The 16,990-nt window shown below is 36.0% G+C and overlaps 1 protein-coding gene across 7 annotated transcripts in view; it reads left to right on the top strand.

Annotated features, from left to right (window-relative positions):
• RABGAP1L (RAB GTPase activating protein 1 like) overlaps nucleotides 1-16,990 on the top strand; it is a 753,436-nt gene that overhangs the window by 78,092 nt on the left and 658,354 nt on the right. For 5 of the 7 annotated variants that reach the window (XM_060644898.3, XM_060644899.3, XM_060644901.3 and 2 more), the window contains 2 exons: nucleotides 6,078-6,235; nucleotides 8,895-9,005. In XM_060644898.3, coding sequence (XP_060500881.1) covers nucleotides 6,078-6,235; nucleotides 8,895-9,005 — 269 coding nt within the window. Of the gene's footprint in view, nucleotides 1-6,077; nucleotides 6,236-6,865; nucleotides 7,053-8,894; nucleotides 9,006-16,990 lie in introns of those variants that run through there. The other 2 variants (XM_078441218.2, XM_060644903.3) reach the window with 1 other exon arrangement.

Below are 16,990 nucleotides of genomic sequence, written 5' to 3' on the forward strand. Positions count from 1 at the left end.
CACACCTGTGTGATTTCTGGGTGATTGGCACTCAACAGCGAGGAAATGAACTTGGAAGACTTGGAGAACCTGTTGCTTGGAGAGGTGGAAACACTGCTGCAGAAGGGAATTGAAAGGGACCTGGCTTGCAAGCATTTTTCATAATTGTGACGGTATGAAACTCTCTTTTTGGATTGTGGCATCTTGTTTATGGGTGGGGGAACAGTGTGTCATTTTTGAGAGCTTTAACAGTGGATAAGCAGCAGACAAAGCTGTGGGGAATTCTCAACCCGACCATTTTGGATATGGTATTAAATAGTATGAATTGAGAGGGTATTTGGTACATTGCAGGTTGTGGGAAAGTGATGTCCACATATTATTTAATTTTTTTGCAAGTGTTCTATTATGAGACATTGGTGGTAAAATTCATTCTTTGAAGGAGAAATACATGACAGTTGTCATTAAACTTTATTATGAGAACTATTGCTAAATGAAAACTAACCCAGAATAAATGTGGAGGTTTTGCAAGGAACTGTGCTAATAAGCCTTTTCTTGATACTCTAAAGTCTCCATGATATAGATAGTATTTATTTTGACTAGTGGTCTTGTGCTCCTCTTTGCCTGGAACAGTTCTAGTTTATGTCTGTTGTCCAGGTATGTTATTAATAGCACTCCATCTTATTCTCAGAAGACTTCTGGTTTGATTAATGAATTGTAGGGTTACCGCTTATTTATCCCAAGGCTAAGAGAACAGACAACAGAGCTGGGTTTTAGATGGAAGTCTCTGACCCTGAAACACCCATATTATTTTCAGTGACAACTTTCCTGTTGCTTAAATATTGTAAAAAGCAAGTGTGGATTTTTCTTTTCCTTATGCTTTATAAAGGTATCTGTTGCTCATATAGCTCACGTTCCAGCCACCTTTGAGTTTTACCCATGCCTTTTACAGAAGATGTCCAACATCTTCCTCTTTTCCTTCAAAAATAATTACCTATTTTAATGAATCTCAGGTCTTTAGTTGCATTTACTCATCTGGTTGTCTGGTTCCCAGGTTTCATGTTCTGTGGTGAAGGCACAACTTCAGCCCTTACTTTTTGGGACCTTGTTAATGGGCACAAACAGTTGGCAAAGACAGTTCAGGAACAAGTGACAGATATTCTTATTGGCTAAATATGTGCCGTGCAGCAGTGTCACTAACTTGCTTGTTTTCCGTGGTTTGCAGAATCCTGGATGAGATCTGAAGTGGTTTGTCAGTTAAAGGCAAGAAGACGACATCTTCTCAAGCAGGAGTAGTGACATGGCTGCCACTACCAACTGTCCCTGTGATGCTCTTATTTTGCTGTAAAATCCCATAAGCAGCAGGCACCAATAGTGTTAGGGGGAATCCAGTGAAGGTCACAGCTCTGTTGGACCTGTGACATAAGGATTAGGTGTTCCCACAGGAGGGGTAGGTTACATTTGACTCGATGACCCTGGATATTGGTCTGTACCACTCTGCTGGAGTGCATCTTGATAACCTGTGGCAAAAGAGTTGGGGAATCTGACCAGAGATATATTGATGCCACTGATTTTGTGTAGGGAAAATGATGTGCTATGTTTCTGCTTAAGAATTACAGACAAAACAAAATATCTGAAAACATAGTGGAAAAAAGCCAGGGAGGCACATATCCTTGTTGCATCTTTATGGATACATTGTATAAAACTTTTAAAATATATTTTTAAAAGGCTTAGTTGACTCTCTTTAAGAATTTATTATGTCATTCTCACAATTTTTCTCAAAGCAGATTTGATGTTTGTATGTTTTAAAATGCTTAACACTAACTATTACTAGCAATTCTCAGTGTTACATTTTAGAAGCATGGTTATTATCTGGCATTAAAGGCATTTAGAGGTATTTCATGGTAAATACGAAGGGTATGATTGGGAAAATCTTCATTCTTTTTTTTTTTTCCTAAGCTTTCTCAGGATTTTATTTTTTTAATTTTATTTTTAAAAGTTTATTTTTGAGTGGGGGAGGGTCACAGAGAGAGGGGAGAGAGAGAATCACAAGCAGGCTCCTAACTGCTAGCACAGAGCCTGATGTGGGGCTGGAACTCACAAAACTGTGAGACCATGACCTGAGCTGAAACCACCAGTTGGATGCTCAACCAGCTGAGCCACCCAGACACCCCAGGATCTTCATTCATAATGCATTTAAAAAAAATATTTGCTTATTTAAGTAATCTCTACACCCAGTGTGGGGCTTGAACTCATGACCCCGAGACCAAGAGTTGCATGCTCTCCTGACTGAGCCAGCCAGGTGCCCCTGCACTGTTTTTTGTTGTTGGGGGTGGGGGTGGGGGCGTGGTTGCTCAAATGCCACTCTATTAAGGAAACCTTATTCCATGTGTGGGAAATTATTTCTAAACATGTATTTATTGAGATGGCATTTTAGCAAAATGCCTTAATTTGGAAATTAATCCTGAAATTGTTACTAGTGTTTTCCATTAATAAATTTCTATACTTCTTTAAAAGTTTCTTGTTTGATATGCTTCTTATTTTAGCTCCTTTCAGTGAGTAATATATTTGAATAATTTCTTTTTAAAAATTTAACACATTTCTTTCAGGGTGTCTTATAGAATGATTTTTCTTACATCTATTTCTTGGGTGAACATTTTCTTAACATATGGTATTTTTAACAGAGTCCGCTCTCTTTCCCCAATGTTAATGAAAAGGCTTTATCTTGGAAAAAGTGGCTGTGTCATTTAAGTAAATACCTTTTTGTTTAATAGCAATTTTTTTGGAGTATTCACATGTAATACATATTTGAGAATTTGGAAAATACTGAAATAAAGAAGAAAATAGAAGTTACTCAAAATTCCACCAGAGTTAAGATTTTGCTGTATCTCCTTTCCACATCCACATGTGCTCTCCTCCCACTTCTTCATAATCAGCAACCACAGCAGACCCTTTTGTGTTTAATTAGTACTTTCTATGGGAATAGCCTTCTGGGAAAAAATTATACTGTATTATTTGTCAATAAGCCTTTGCCTCCTGCAAAGAATACACATATTCTAGATTATTTGTGTGTATGTTAAATAGTGTGACATGTATAGAAATGTTTGCCATGGTGTATGTTTTTAGTATTGTTATTTTGTTTATTTTTGAGAGAGAGCATGAGCAAGGGAGGGGCAGAGAGAGAGAGGGAGACACAGAATCTGAAGCAGGCTGACAGCTCAGAGCCTGACATGGGGCTCGAACCCACAAACTATTAGATCATTACCTGAACCGAAGTTGGATGCTTAACCAACTGAGCCACCCAAGTGCCCCTTTAATATTCTTTTCATGATGTTATTGGTTACTCAATTTGTCTCAATAACTGTAGATCTTGATAACCATTGTTCCTGCAGATACTGTACCTCACCAGTCCTTGGATCACCATTCCAGCTTATTCACAGACTCTAGAATTCACAAATGATTTTAACCTTGTTGTTGGAAGTAGCAACTTGTAAGACACGGACAAGATGTAATGTGGTTTGATTGCTGTCAGTGTACTGCTATGTCCTTCTCCAAAAAGAGAAAAGTGTAGTCTTATTTTTTCCTCCCATAATTCTCTACTACGTTGGCTCAGTCCCATATATTTAATAACCTTTTTTTTAAGTTTATTTATTTTGAGAGAGAGAGAGAGAGAGAGAGAGAGAATCCCAAGCAGGCTCTGCAATATCAGTGTGGAGCTTGATGCGGGGTTCAGACTCATGAACCATGAGATCATGACCTGAGCAGAGATCAAGAGTCAGATGCTTAACTGACTGAACCACCCAGGCACCTCTTAATAACCTTTTTAAAGAGAAATTCCTGAACCTTGCCATCTACTTGAGAATTTGCCAAGTTTCCTTGACATTTTTGGTGCGGCCAAAGATTAAGACATGAACTAGAAGAAGATATGAGAGAGGAGAAAAAAGAATAAATATGGTTGGGATTTGACTCAACTGGTGTATCAATAATTATCTATAGGCATTCCCCTATATTTACATATAATGCTTTCTTAAAAATGTGCTGAAGTTGAATGTGTAAAAAGTAAACAATAGACTTCACGTTTTATTTGAGGTTAGGATGTGGGGAGTACTCAACTAAAAGTAGTTTAAAGTTTCTGTTTACAGTTTTCCTTGAGACATATTCTTCAGTGACTTATTTCTAAGGGTGTTGTTTGATTCTGTTTTCTTCTTTAACACTTAAGTTATTGAGCTAAATCAAGTAAGTATCCACTTGAGGCTAAATATTTCTGCTTTTGGCTTACCTAATGATTCTCACCCACCCTAAGCACATTCAACTTACACGTGCTGGACTGTAAGCACCATGTTCACTGCCGTATTCTCCAGCACCTAGAATAATATAAAGTCTACAGAGGGCACCCCCAAAATATTTATTGAACGAATGTGTGAATTCATCATCTTAATTGTATAAAATTTGAGGCCTACAGTTCTTATTTATATCAGTCCTTTGTTTTGTTGTTTTTACTCATTTACGTAAAATTATAATGGGATAACATATTAAGATATTTAAATATTTTTGTTAAGTACTGTGGTACAAACGTGATACTGCTGGATGTGAACTTTAAAAGTGTGGAAGTCAGTTAATTTAAGAAACTTAATTTGGCAATGGAAAGGCAGTTTAGGATGTAATTATTGGTTCATAGGTCTAAGTGTGGCAGTTGGAAGTTTGAGAACCACTTATTTTTGAGTGTGATAGACTATGAGAAAAGGTAGAATACATGGATACAACAAAAATAGAAAAATGAAGAAAGACCCCATACTTCTAAGAAATGCTATTGGTGGAAGTGCTCTCATTTCAAGCAAATAACAAAATATTAAGAGTTTTAAGCTAACACAATTCAGTGAATAATTTGAATTCCCTTTATCTAAAGGGAAGGATTTGTTCATGTTTGGAGAAGTCTCTTGTATCTCTCAGTGTGAGGTTATGACCTTTGTTAAACTCTTCTTCATCGTGGTTTCATTGTTCAACCTCTGGTGGCCTGAGAGATTTGGAAGTTCTTTTGTGCTTCAAGTTTACAATTTTGAGATGGTGTGATGCTACTTTTCGAACCAAGGAAGAGAATAGCTTCTGAAAGTGTGGGATTTAGAGGACTGCTCCACTTTAGGGAAAGAGTATAAGCCATTGACATATATTTTTTATAGTATTCACCAGGGTGGCTTAATGCTAATAAAAGAAATCATTTCAACTGGGAATCCTGCAATGCATTTATAACACAGCATCACTGTGATAACACTCGAAACTCTCTTAATCATGTTACCATGTTTGCTTATTGCTAAAACCAGTATTTATTTCATTTTTAAAATATTTTTTTTAATGTTTATTTTTGAGAGAGAGGGCAGGAGTGGGGGAAGGAGCAGAGAGAGAATGAGACACAGAATCTGAAGCAGACCAGGCTCTGAGCTGTCAGCCCAGAGCCCGATGCAGAGCTCAAACTCATGAACCATGAGATCATGACCTGAGTCAAAGTTGGACGTTTAACTGACTGAGCCACCCAGGAACGCCAGTATTTACTTCATTTTGTGCTTCAGTGTCTAACCCACTGAAGCCAAGGGAAGTGAGAAGAGAAATTGCACTTAGAGAACTTAGACTAAAACCTTGTTTGTGTGTGTTAATTGGGAATATTTAGATGCCAGCACCATTCTTAGGATTACCTTAGGATTCATTTGTTGCAATATAGTATATTTTGAGGCCTAGAAACATCTATAAATAAATAGAGCTCCTTTTGTGAACTACAGTTAATTAAACATCTTTATTACCAGGTTTAAATGCTAAAGTTGAAGAAACAAACTATATTTGTAAATTAAATGTTATATATTACGTATAATATATAAACACATAAATACAAGCTTATATAAATATAAGCAAACTATATAAAATGTTTTGTATTATATATAATACATATAAACATATTTGCATATATGTGTGTATATATATGTATGCTTAGACTATATCTGCTAAAGTAAATTGTGACCATGGAAAGGAATAGATTCAAAAATTAGGAGAGAGGGGTATCAAAATGCAGTTAAAGCTTTTGCCTAATGGTATCTCCATTTTTATTCTTTTAGGTAAGCAGAATTTTATATAGTTTCTGTACAGCATTCAAACGTTCTTCCAGACAAGTGTCTGATGTTAAAGACTCAGTTATTCCTACCCCTGACAGTGACGTGTTTACCTTCAGTGTCTCCTTGGAGGTAAAAGAAGATGATGGAAAAGGAAACTTTAGGTGAGGTTATTTGGGAAGAATAAAAGTTGGTATTGTGCCTGAAATATAGTATTGGCTAACATAAAGCTTCCAGAGGCTATACAATGTTGGTATAAAGCTTTAAAATGATAAAAAAAAAAAAAATATTTGGCAGGTGAATGAATGTTTCATTATTCTCATGCTTTCAGATACTTTATGTAAAATATTTTCTCCATATTTGTGAATAATGATATTATAGAAAATTGTAGTAAAATAATAAAAAGAATAAAAAGCTATACTTTTGTCAACCACAATCACTTTTAATACTTGATTTATTCCCTTTGTTTATTTCTAAGGGGTATTTTTATACAGTTGTATATACACAGGTTTTTTTTCTTTTAACTTTATTATGTAAGAATTTTTCCATTAAAATGTTCTTAATTAAGATCATTTTTAATAGTACCAATAATATATTGGGTGGTTTGATCATCATTTAACCATTTTCTTCTATTGTATATTTAGAATGTTTTTCTCCTGTTCACAAATAGACAGGTGATAGGATATAGTTATGCTCTTTAACAGCCACTTATGTGCCTTTAATTCTTTAAAAAAAAATTTTTTTTTAACATGTATTTATTTTTGAGACAGAGAGAGACAGAGCATGAACAGGGGAGGGGCAGAGAGAGAGGGAGACACAGAATCTGAAACAGGCTCCAGGCTTTGAGCTGTCAGCACAGAGCCCGACGCGGGGCTTGAACTCACGGACCATGAGATCATGACCTGAGCTGAAGTCGGACGCTTGACCGACCAAGCCACCCAGGCGCCCCTATGTGCCTTTAATTCTAATAAGAATTGTTAGGTAGAGTTTTTTGTCTTTTTTTTTTAATAGATATAGAAATTGAGTCTTAGATAAATTGCTCAAGGTATTTTTTCTTTTCAGATAAGATTATGTTTCTATATCTGTCCCCCCCCCCCCCTGTGTGTGTGTGTGTGTGTGTGTGTGTGTGTGTGTGTGTGTGTGTATTTAAGTTCAAGTTAGTTAACATACATTGTAGTATTGGTTTCAGGAGTAGAATTCAGTGATTCATCTCTTACATACAACACCCAGTGCTCATCCCAACAAGTGCCCTCCTTAATGCCAATCACCCATTTAGCCCATCCCCCCCCCCCCCCCCCCCCCCCAGCAACCCTCAGTTTGTTCTCTATAGTTAGAGAGTCTCTTTTGGTTTGTCTCTGTTTTTATCTTATTTTTCCTTCCCATCACCCATCTAGCCCATCCCTCACCCAACTCCCTCCATCAACCCTCAGTCTGTTCTCTATCCTTAAGGCTATTATAGTTTGCTTCCCTCTCTCTCTTTTTGCCCTTCCCATATGTTCATCTGTTTTGTTTCTTAAATTCCACATATGAGTGAAATCGTGATATTTAAGATAATCTATATTTTAGACACTTAGATTGTCTTAATGAATTAATTCTTAAGAATAGTCTGGTATAGATGCTGGAGAGGATGTGGAGAAATGGGAGCCCTCTTGCACTGTCGGTGGGAATGCACACTGGTGCAGCCACTCTGGAAAACCGTATGGAGGTTCCTCAAAAAATTAAAAATAGAACTACCCTACGACCTAGCAGTGGTACTGCTAGGAGTTTACCCAAGGGATACAGGAGTGCTGATGCATAGGGGCACATGTTTATAGCAGCACTTTGAACAATAGCCAAATTATGGGAAGAGCCTAAATGTCCATCAACTGACGAATGGATAAAGAAGATGTGGTTTATATATACAATGGAATACTACTTGTCAATGAGAAAGAATGGAATCTGGCCATTTGCAGCAACGTGGATGGAACTGGAGGGTATTATGCTAAGTGAAATAAGTTAGGCAGAGAAAGACAGACATCATATGTTTTCACTCATATGTGGATCCTGAGAAACTTAACAGAAGACCATGGGGGAGGAGAAGGGGAAAAAAAGAAAGTTATAGAGAGGGAGGGAGGCAAACCATAAGAGACTCTTAAATACTGAGAACAAATTGAGGGTTGGTGGGGGGTGGGGGAGAGGGGAAAGTGGGTGATGGGCATTGAGGAGGGCACCTGTTGGGATGAGCACTAGGTATTGTATGGAAACTAATATATCTATATCTATCTATCTGTATGTATGTGTGTATGTATATATATATATATATATATATATAGAATAGTCAGTATGGCTGAAGGTAGAATTTAAGTTGCTCCTGATCCATAACTCTTTTTCCATCTCTTATTTATATTTACTTGAGTTTGTATGTTACAGTTATCAAATTATAGATGTTTTAAAGTAAGCTCTTCTCACTTTGTTTTGCCTTGGGTTTCAGTGTGTTAAGGCTCTTACAACCACACAACCAGCTAAACCAGAATAGTGAGTCTTAAAAAATAATTAAATAAGCTATATTCCTAAATTTGTTAAATTTAGAAACTAAAGTTGAAATGATGTCATTTAAAGAATCTTGGATTTTAACCTTTGTTAAGTAAAATATAAGGCTCTTATAAATCCAATTTAGAAATTAATTAGTGACTTTGTTTTGCTGACTATAACATTGGTAGTTAGCTACTCAGGCAAGATGAGTTTAGCACACCTTAAGAATAAGGGTGCTGGAATTCTAAACTTGCAGTAGATTATTTTATTGTGGTGTTGTACTGATACTTCTGTTCTTTTTGCATATTTCAGTCCTGTGCCTAAGGATAGAGAGAAATTTTATTTCAAGTTAAAACAAGGAATAGAGAAGAAGGTGGTAATTACAGTGCAGCAACTTTCTAACAAAGAATTAGCTATTGAAAGGTAAGCAGCTTGCTCCTAAATGCTACCAAAAACTTGTATTGACATTGCTGTTGTGTTTGAAGAGACATACTGTTGAATCTCTCAGCTTTATTACTTGCTGTGTCTTTTCACCATTCTTCAGTTTCTCCGTGTAAAAATGAGAATGAGAGTCATAATGCTTTACCCACTTCAATAAGTTAAATGTAACTGGTTTATTGAAAGTCTCAGTTGATGGGAGTGCCTGGGTGGCTCAGCTGGTTAAGCTTCTGACTTTGGCTCAGGTCATGATCTCATGGTTTATGGATTTGAGCCCTGCATCGGGCTCTCTGCTGTCAGCTGAGAGCCTGCTTCAGATCCTCTGTCTCCCTCTCTCTCTGCTCTTTCCCCTTTCTCATTCTCTCTCTCTCAAAATAAATAAACATTTAAAAGATGGTTAAAATGGTAAATTAAAAAAAAAATCGCAGTTGATGGGGGAAATAAACATGATCCCCCCTCCCCCCACCCCGTGCCAGTAATAACTACTTCAGCTCTGTTTGGTCATACCCCTTTTTCCTGCTGTCCCTTATTTACATGTAGGACAAATACCTTAAATTCTCAATCATGTCTGATAATTAAAAAGTACATTTAGTTACTGGACTTTCAGGGGCTTAAGAAAAATAGATACATATCTTTTAAATATGTAAGTATACACACAGACACACATACATACACACACAAATGTGTGTGTGTGCATTTATATGTTTTATGTATATATTTGAACATGTAAAAACAAAAAATCTTGTAGGACAAAAGGTCCTATAAACAAAGAATAACAAATGATAGTTGTAGAAAAAGTATTTGTACTGTAGATGACAGATGAAGGCTAATGTCTATAATATACATAAATTTCTTAACAATTTGTAAAAAAAAACAAAGAGCAAGAATGAACAAATCACAGGAAAGCTATTCACATGGCTAACAAACATATGTATGTAAAGATGTCCCAATTCACAAATAGAGAGGGAAATGTAATTAAGGTAGCAGTAAGATACCACATTGGCAAAAAGAACACGTCAGGCTGGTGGGAATATGGGGGAAGGGGTAAAGTGTGTATATATCCCCTTTTTGAGAAACAACCTGGCAACATCTATAAAAGTAAACAAAACAAAACCCAAATCTATACTTGCATGCATCAGTCTCCATTCTAGGGAATCTATTCCATTAAAAATAAAAGTACCACTGTCGAAGGACATATTTCTGAGGGTATTTATTACAGCCCTCTTTATGGTGATAAAAAGCCAGAAACAAAAATAAGTGCCTATTCACTTGGTTTCTAGAAGTGGGAGCAATTGGTGACAGTCATAAGAGAAAGAAAAGCCTCTTCATCAAGATTGCTGTAGACTCTGACTCCTCCCTCCCCATGTGTAGACTAGGATGAAGGCGGGAGCCAGTTGAGGTGCTGGCTGATGGGATCATGGTCACCGCTGTCTCTCTCAAGTGTGGGAGAAGGTGTCTGGCCCCCAATTATCTGCAGCTTTCTTTAGAATGTCAGGAATTTAGCTGTGCTTTGTTCCCATCCTTGGGTTTAACTGCTGGTATCCAGATAACAGGAAAAGTTCTGCTGTATAATTCTCTCTTATAGTTGTCATCTTTTTTCCTTTCTTAGTGATAATAAAAAAATAATTGTGAGTCATAAAAGTTCATGAAACATAGCTAAAGATTAAAGGTATTATTGACTTTGAATATTTTAGTCCTAAAACAATGATGATGAGAATGTGTTGTTGTTAACAGTAGCTCTAGCAATGTTTGAATCTTTTTATTTGCAAGTATGCAATTTCAAACTTATAGAAGAGTAAAAAAAAAAATGGTACAGAGAACATCTGTGTACTCTGCTTAGAATCCTCTCTTGGTAACATTTTACCCCATTTGCTGTGCACCCACTTTCTCAATCTCTCAATCTCTCTCCTCTCTGTCTCTCAATCTTTCCCTCCCTCCCTACCTACCTACAGACAGACCCACGTTATTGTTTTTCTGAACAATTTTATTCCTATATAATTCCTTAGGAAATGAGTATTTCCTAAAAATAAGGATACGGATATCTATTATATAAGCACATTATTTGTAGCAACTTCTATAAATTTAGCATTCCTACAATACTTTTTTAAATTTAGCATTCATACAATACTTATTTATATATTTTAGAGAGGGGGGAGGGGGAGGGAGAGAACACAAGTAGGGGAGGGCCAGACAGAGAGGGAGAGCGAGAAATCCAGAGCAGGCTCCACACTGACAGCGTGGAGCCCTATGTGGGGCTTGAACTCACTGTGAAATCATGACCCGAGCTGAAACCGAGAGTCAGATGCTTAACTGACAGAGCCATCCAGGTGCCCCATATACAATGCTTTGTCTTTAACCTACCATTTGTCTCCAGTTTTGTCACTTATCTCAGCATCCTTTTTTCCTCCAGCTCAGGATTTACACTAGGGTCAGATATTGCATTTAGTTGCCGTATGTCTTTGGCTTTCATTAATGTGGTAATATTTCCACAGCCTTTCTGTGTTGCTTATGACATGGAATTTTTGAAGAATACATCCATTTTCCCACTTTTTAATGTAACATTACTAATTTGGGGTTTATCTAATATTACCTTGTGATTAGATCCAGATTACTTCTTGCTCCATAGGTGATATTGTCTCCTTCATAGTGGATTTCATTTGGAGGTGCCTGATAACTATCTGTCCCTCCCTGGTGATGTTAATTTTGGTTGCGAAAATGTGATTGTGAAAATATCTGATTTCTCCACTGTAATTCCCCTTTTTCTCCCCCCTTGAAACAAATAAGCAGTCTGTAGGGAGATGAATGAAAATATCCTGCTTCTCATAAACATTTTCTTAAGTTAACATTCATTCAAATTCTTGTCTGATCTTATCTTTACTGTGAGGAATGCAAAATTAGAACTTTCAATCTCCTGCACCTTCTTGGTAGTTTAGCAGTCAGCCCTAGGCATTCTAATGTAAGCCAAAGATCTCCCTTCTCTTCCACTTATTTATCTGTTTATTTTTGGTATAGACTCTTGAATTTCTCTCCTCCCCCCCTGCAGTGCTTTATAATTCACTACAGAACTTAATTATCTTGGTGATCATTGTCCAGAATTTGCCACTGGGAGTCCCTTCACACCCTATGTCTTTACCTTTCCGGCGTAACAAAAGGCAGCTTTCCATTTAATAAGTTTGTACTAACACAGGCAAAGAAGTATTAGGTGTTGAGTAATTTAACCCTTAATAATCATTATTAAAAATCTTGGAGTTTTATGGTGAAATGGTATGTTCTGTCTCTGCTATAGAGGCCTGTGCCCTGCTGTGTGTTAGGCAGTGCTTCCTTTTCCCAATGAGAAACTCTCAAGTTTGGTCAACTTGAGTATAGAAACATTGATGATTATAGGTAAAATAGCTGAATGCCTGCTTATAATGTTTTCTTCATTAACTTAATTAAACATTTACACATGCTTTCTAAATATATTATGCAAAATAATAACTTAGAAATGGGGCACTTTGCCCACTCTCTTATTCGTAAGACAATTTCATTTAGACTGAATAATCTTCAACATCGATTTCTTCATCATCATGCTTTCTGAGTAATTTTAAGGGATTTTTACAGAGCACATTATCTCAACTTCTGCTTAAGTTGTTTGAGATAAGCCCTTTTTTTGATCAGTATATATTGCTCTTATTAGATATTTGGGGTGCTTGGGTGCATCAGTCGGTTAAGCATCTGACTCTTGATTTCAGCTCAGGTCATGGTCTCACAGTTTGTGGGATCAAGCCCTGTGTCAAGCTCCATTCTGGCAGTGTGGAACCTGTTTGCGATTCTTTCTCCCTCTTTCTGTGTTCCTCCCCCACTTGAGCTCTCTCTCAAAATGAATAAACATTAAAAAAAAAAAAAAAAAAAGAAATTTTACCTAAGCCACAAGTGCCCGTTTGTATAGAATTAGGAATTAAAAACAAAATGAAAGAACTCATTCCATATATAACCACTTACTATATTGGTTTTATTTTAATATAGTTAATCTTGATGGTATTATCTAACAACTCTGGGTTCATATATCTGGCATTAATTACTAAACCCATGTTAAGTTTCTTTACTTCTTTCTTTCTTCTCTTTCTTTTTTTTTTTTTTTTTTTACCACGTTTTGTCAGATGACCTCTATAAATACCCAAACTAAAATTGACTGAGATTGCTTTAGGCTAATGGTTCTCCAAACAATACTTTGTTCAGCATAACACACAGAATTTCCTGTGATATTGGAAATTTTGTTAGTACTTGGATTTGTATTTTTTGGAAAAAGAAACTTGCCTTTTATTAGATTATATGTAGCATTTAATGTGTTTAAATTATAAAATGTAAATGGTGGAATTTAAGGTAATCCACCAGGTGGCAGTCTTGTCAAGAGGATTAACACCTCTGAATCTTAAACATGGTCTTAAACAAAGTTTGTCATATAAAGACATTGATGTGAAAAAAATCAGATTACATCATTTTGGCTTATCTTCTGAAAGAGAAAATGATGTATTGTTTTTAAAAACAACTTTTCATTGTGTAAAATTTCCAACATATGTGAAAGTACAAAGTAATATATTGAACCTCAGTGTACCCATCACCTACCCCAAATGCTAATTTTCAAGATTTGGGCTTTTTTTTTTTTTTTTAATATTTTTATTCTGAAAGAGTCCATTTATCTGTGTATTCAAGGGTTCAAGCCTTCTTCCTTTGTAGATATTAAACAAATTATACTGAGATTATCTTTCTTGACTTCTTTGAAGGCAAATACTATGTCCTCTATTTCAGAATCTCCAACATCTAGCACATTGCTAGCAACACAGAACTTTGTAGTTAGCTACTTAATCCTTACTTAGCACTTGCTGTGCTGGGCATGGTTCTCGGTGTCATTTATGAGGTGTAGCTACTATTATCTTCACTGTACATTTGAGGAAACTGAGGCACAGAACGGTTCAATAACCTGCCCAGGTAATACAATTAATATTTGAATTAAGTTTGTCTGATATCAGAATAAAGAACTTGTTGAAAAAAATGAATAAAAGGTATGTAAAAATTTTATACAGTATCGACCAAACTCATTGTTACATTGAGGGACACTGCACCTGATAGAATCCTACCTTGTTTAGAGAAGATGTGAAAACTGCTTTCATATCTTGAAAATTTCTAATATTCTTTTGCTTTTTTTCCATGACCCATGTTACATTTTACATATTGAGCTTTATTTAGGAACTGTACATAAGAGAGAAAATAATAACAGACAACAATTATTGAGCACTTACTACGAGATGGCCATGGTACAATTATCATAATGACGTATGAGGAAGGTTTTATAATTATTACCACATTTTTGCAGACGATGAAACAGGTTTCAGGAGGTTAAGTAACCTTGGTCACTTGGCCAGAAACTGGTAGAACCAGGGTTTAAACCAAAGCCAGTTGGTTCCTGAGTGTGTACTCTAAAAGACTAAAGGCTGTGCCCAACTAAATCTTGATTGTACACTAAGCTGAAAATTAAACCAGTTAGAAAATAAATGAGCTGGTATTCTTTATTGTATTTCTAGCAGAATTGGAAAATGAGAATAGAGATGTGGGGGTGTCCAAGTGATTACTCAGTGACTTCAAACTCAGGGGCACCATGTCCTGGGAGGAAAGCTGATTGATTTGTAGAAGAGAAAACCAACAATAACAACTGAAGGGAGGAAGCAAGATGATTGCCCTCTGAGATGTGTGAGAAGAGCAAGACTGAAACCCAATTATTGCAAGCCCCCAGTTGTAAATGTTAAAGTGTGCAGATTTGACCAGGCCGTGCTCTTCTAGTGTTTCCAGAGCAGAAATGGCAATCATCTCTATGCCCGACCAGCTGAAATTTCTGTGATTTTTGGTATTACCACAAGTAGAAATACTGCAAAAAAAAATTTCTTGCAAAGTACTGAGTTGATACGGATTTTTAAAGCTTTATCTCGTGTTTAAGATACACTGTTACTAGCACTATTACATAGCACCCACCTCGATGCTTTGAATAGGTGGTTGGTTACGTGTCATACTCGAGAAGTGAGGGGGAAGTGTTTCACTTTTTGTTGTGTTAATTTTCTGACTGGTTGATTTTTGCCAAGTATTCTTATTTTGTAATAAAATTCAGGGCAGTAATACAATATACGCTTACAAAATGTATCTCCATAAAATTCCCTAACAAGAAGTGGAATTCTAATGATGTTAATTTCAGGCCTTGTGGAAGGTTAGTTGGGAAGAGATTTTTGGCTTCAGGGTTTATATCTTTCGAATCACCCTGTTCCCAGGGATCTGCCCTGATGCTTTGCTGTGTGAATCAAAATGAAATATGGCTATAGCAAGTAAAGGATGATTATTAGGTTTGTTATGAACATATAACTCTGTTTGTACTGAGTAACGTAGATCACACTGCTAGAAAGAAAGGATTTGCATGAGTCACTTTGATCCTAATATTGGAGAATACATCCGTTACACATACATTAAAAAATACATAACACATCATTAACAGAAGGTAGTTTGATCATTTGTGGAGTAATTCAGAGATTGCTTGTTTCGGTAGTATATCCTTCTTCACTTCTTAACTTGTGCTTGCTGGCTTGCAGCAAAAACCATATAATGAGACATTGAAGTGTTAAGTACCATACGGCATAGCGTGAGTGATTGAGAGGTACCTTTCCTTGTGTTATTTTCTTGAGAAAAAGATTTCCAAGTTAAGGAGTATTAAAAAAACTAAACAAGACAAAACAAAACCAACCACCTGGGGCTCTTTTCTTCTTTCAGCACAATTTTCTAATATGATTTGATAATCACTAATGTAGGGGAATGGTAGAACTTCCAACTGTTTATTACATTTGGGCTGATCTAATTTCACATTTGATCATTCTGATGGTCTTTTGCTGGGTTTACCTAGCACTTATTTTTACCTTCATTCTAGCAAGTTACAATTTTATTTAGAAAGAAGCTCAAGTCACTGACTTTAGGTTGCGTAGATGTTAGTTTGATTTCCATCTTTTATTCTTTTATAGAAATTAGTGTACCTATGAAACCTGTCGACAAAATCAAGATATTTTAAGATTTTAAGAGGTTTTAAGATTTCATTTTTTAAGTGATCTCTACTCCCAGTGTGGGGCTTGAACTTATAACCCTGAGATAAGAATTGTACACTCCACTGACTGAGCCAGTCAGACACCCTAAGACCTTTAGATGTTGTAATAATTTTTCTTGGAGGACATCATTCTCCTCCATCCTGAAATGAGAGAAAATTAGTGGGGTGACCCAAAGTCTGCATAATATTTTAAAAAGATGTTCTATGAACATTTGTTCTCTTTTGGGTTTTCTTTTAAGGCAGTCGAAAGATAACTTTCTTTTTCCTTAGGAAAATAAGGTATTATACAAAAAACCTTTCAGTGTTCTCTGATATTTATTTCAAGTGACAATCGGTAAAGAACTATTGGCATTGCCAGTAGAACATTGGAAGCTTCTGTCTCGCAGTCTTTGGACTGGAACTTGTAATTAGGACAGAATTTTCAATATCTTCCATTGCTGGCATGCGGTAGAGGGAAGTGTCACTATAGAAGTATGTATATAATGCTATTACTTTTTCAGCATTGTATTTTAAGAGTTTTTTTTTTTAAATATTAGCAGTGAAAACATATTCCATAGCATGTTTTTATAAGTGGAACTGTTCTAGATGTCTTGGAATTCATCTTTAAATGAATTTTAAAATTAGAGATAATTACAGACTCACAGGAAGTTACAGTTATAGTACAGAGAGGCTCCATATACACTTCCTCCAGTTTCCCCCAATGGTAACATCATACGTAATTATAGTGCAGTATACAAATTAGAAAATTTACATTGGTACAATCTATAGATCTCTATCGGAGGGAGCATTTTTTGAATCCTTTTGTAAATCATACTGTTCTTTTATAACATAATAATTTCTTAATTATTTTTCTAGT

The sequence above is a fragment of the Panthera onca genome, chromosome F1 (genome assembly GCF_046562875.1).
Source record: "Panthera onca isolate mPanOnc1 chromosome F1, mPanOnc1 haplotype 2, whole genome shotgun sequence".
Lineage (NCBI taxonomy): Eukaryota > Metazoa > Chordata > Mammalia > Carnivora > Felidae > Panthera > Panthera onca.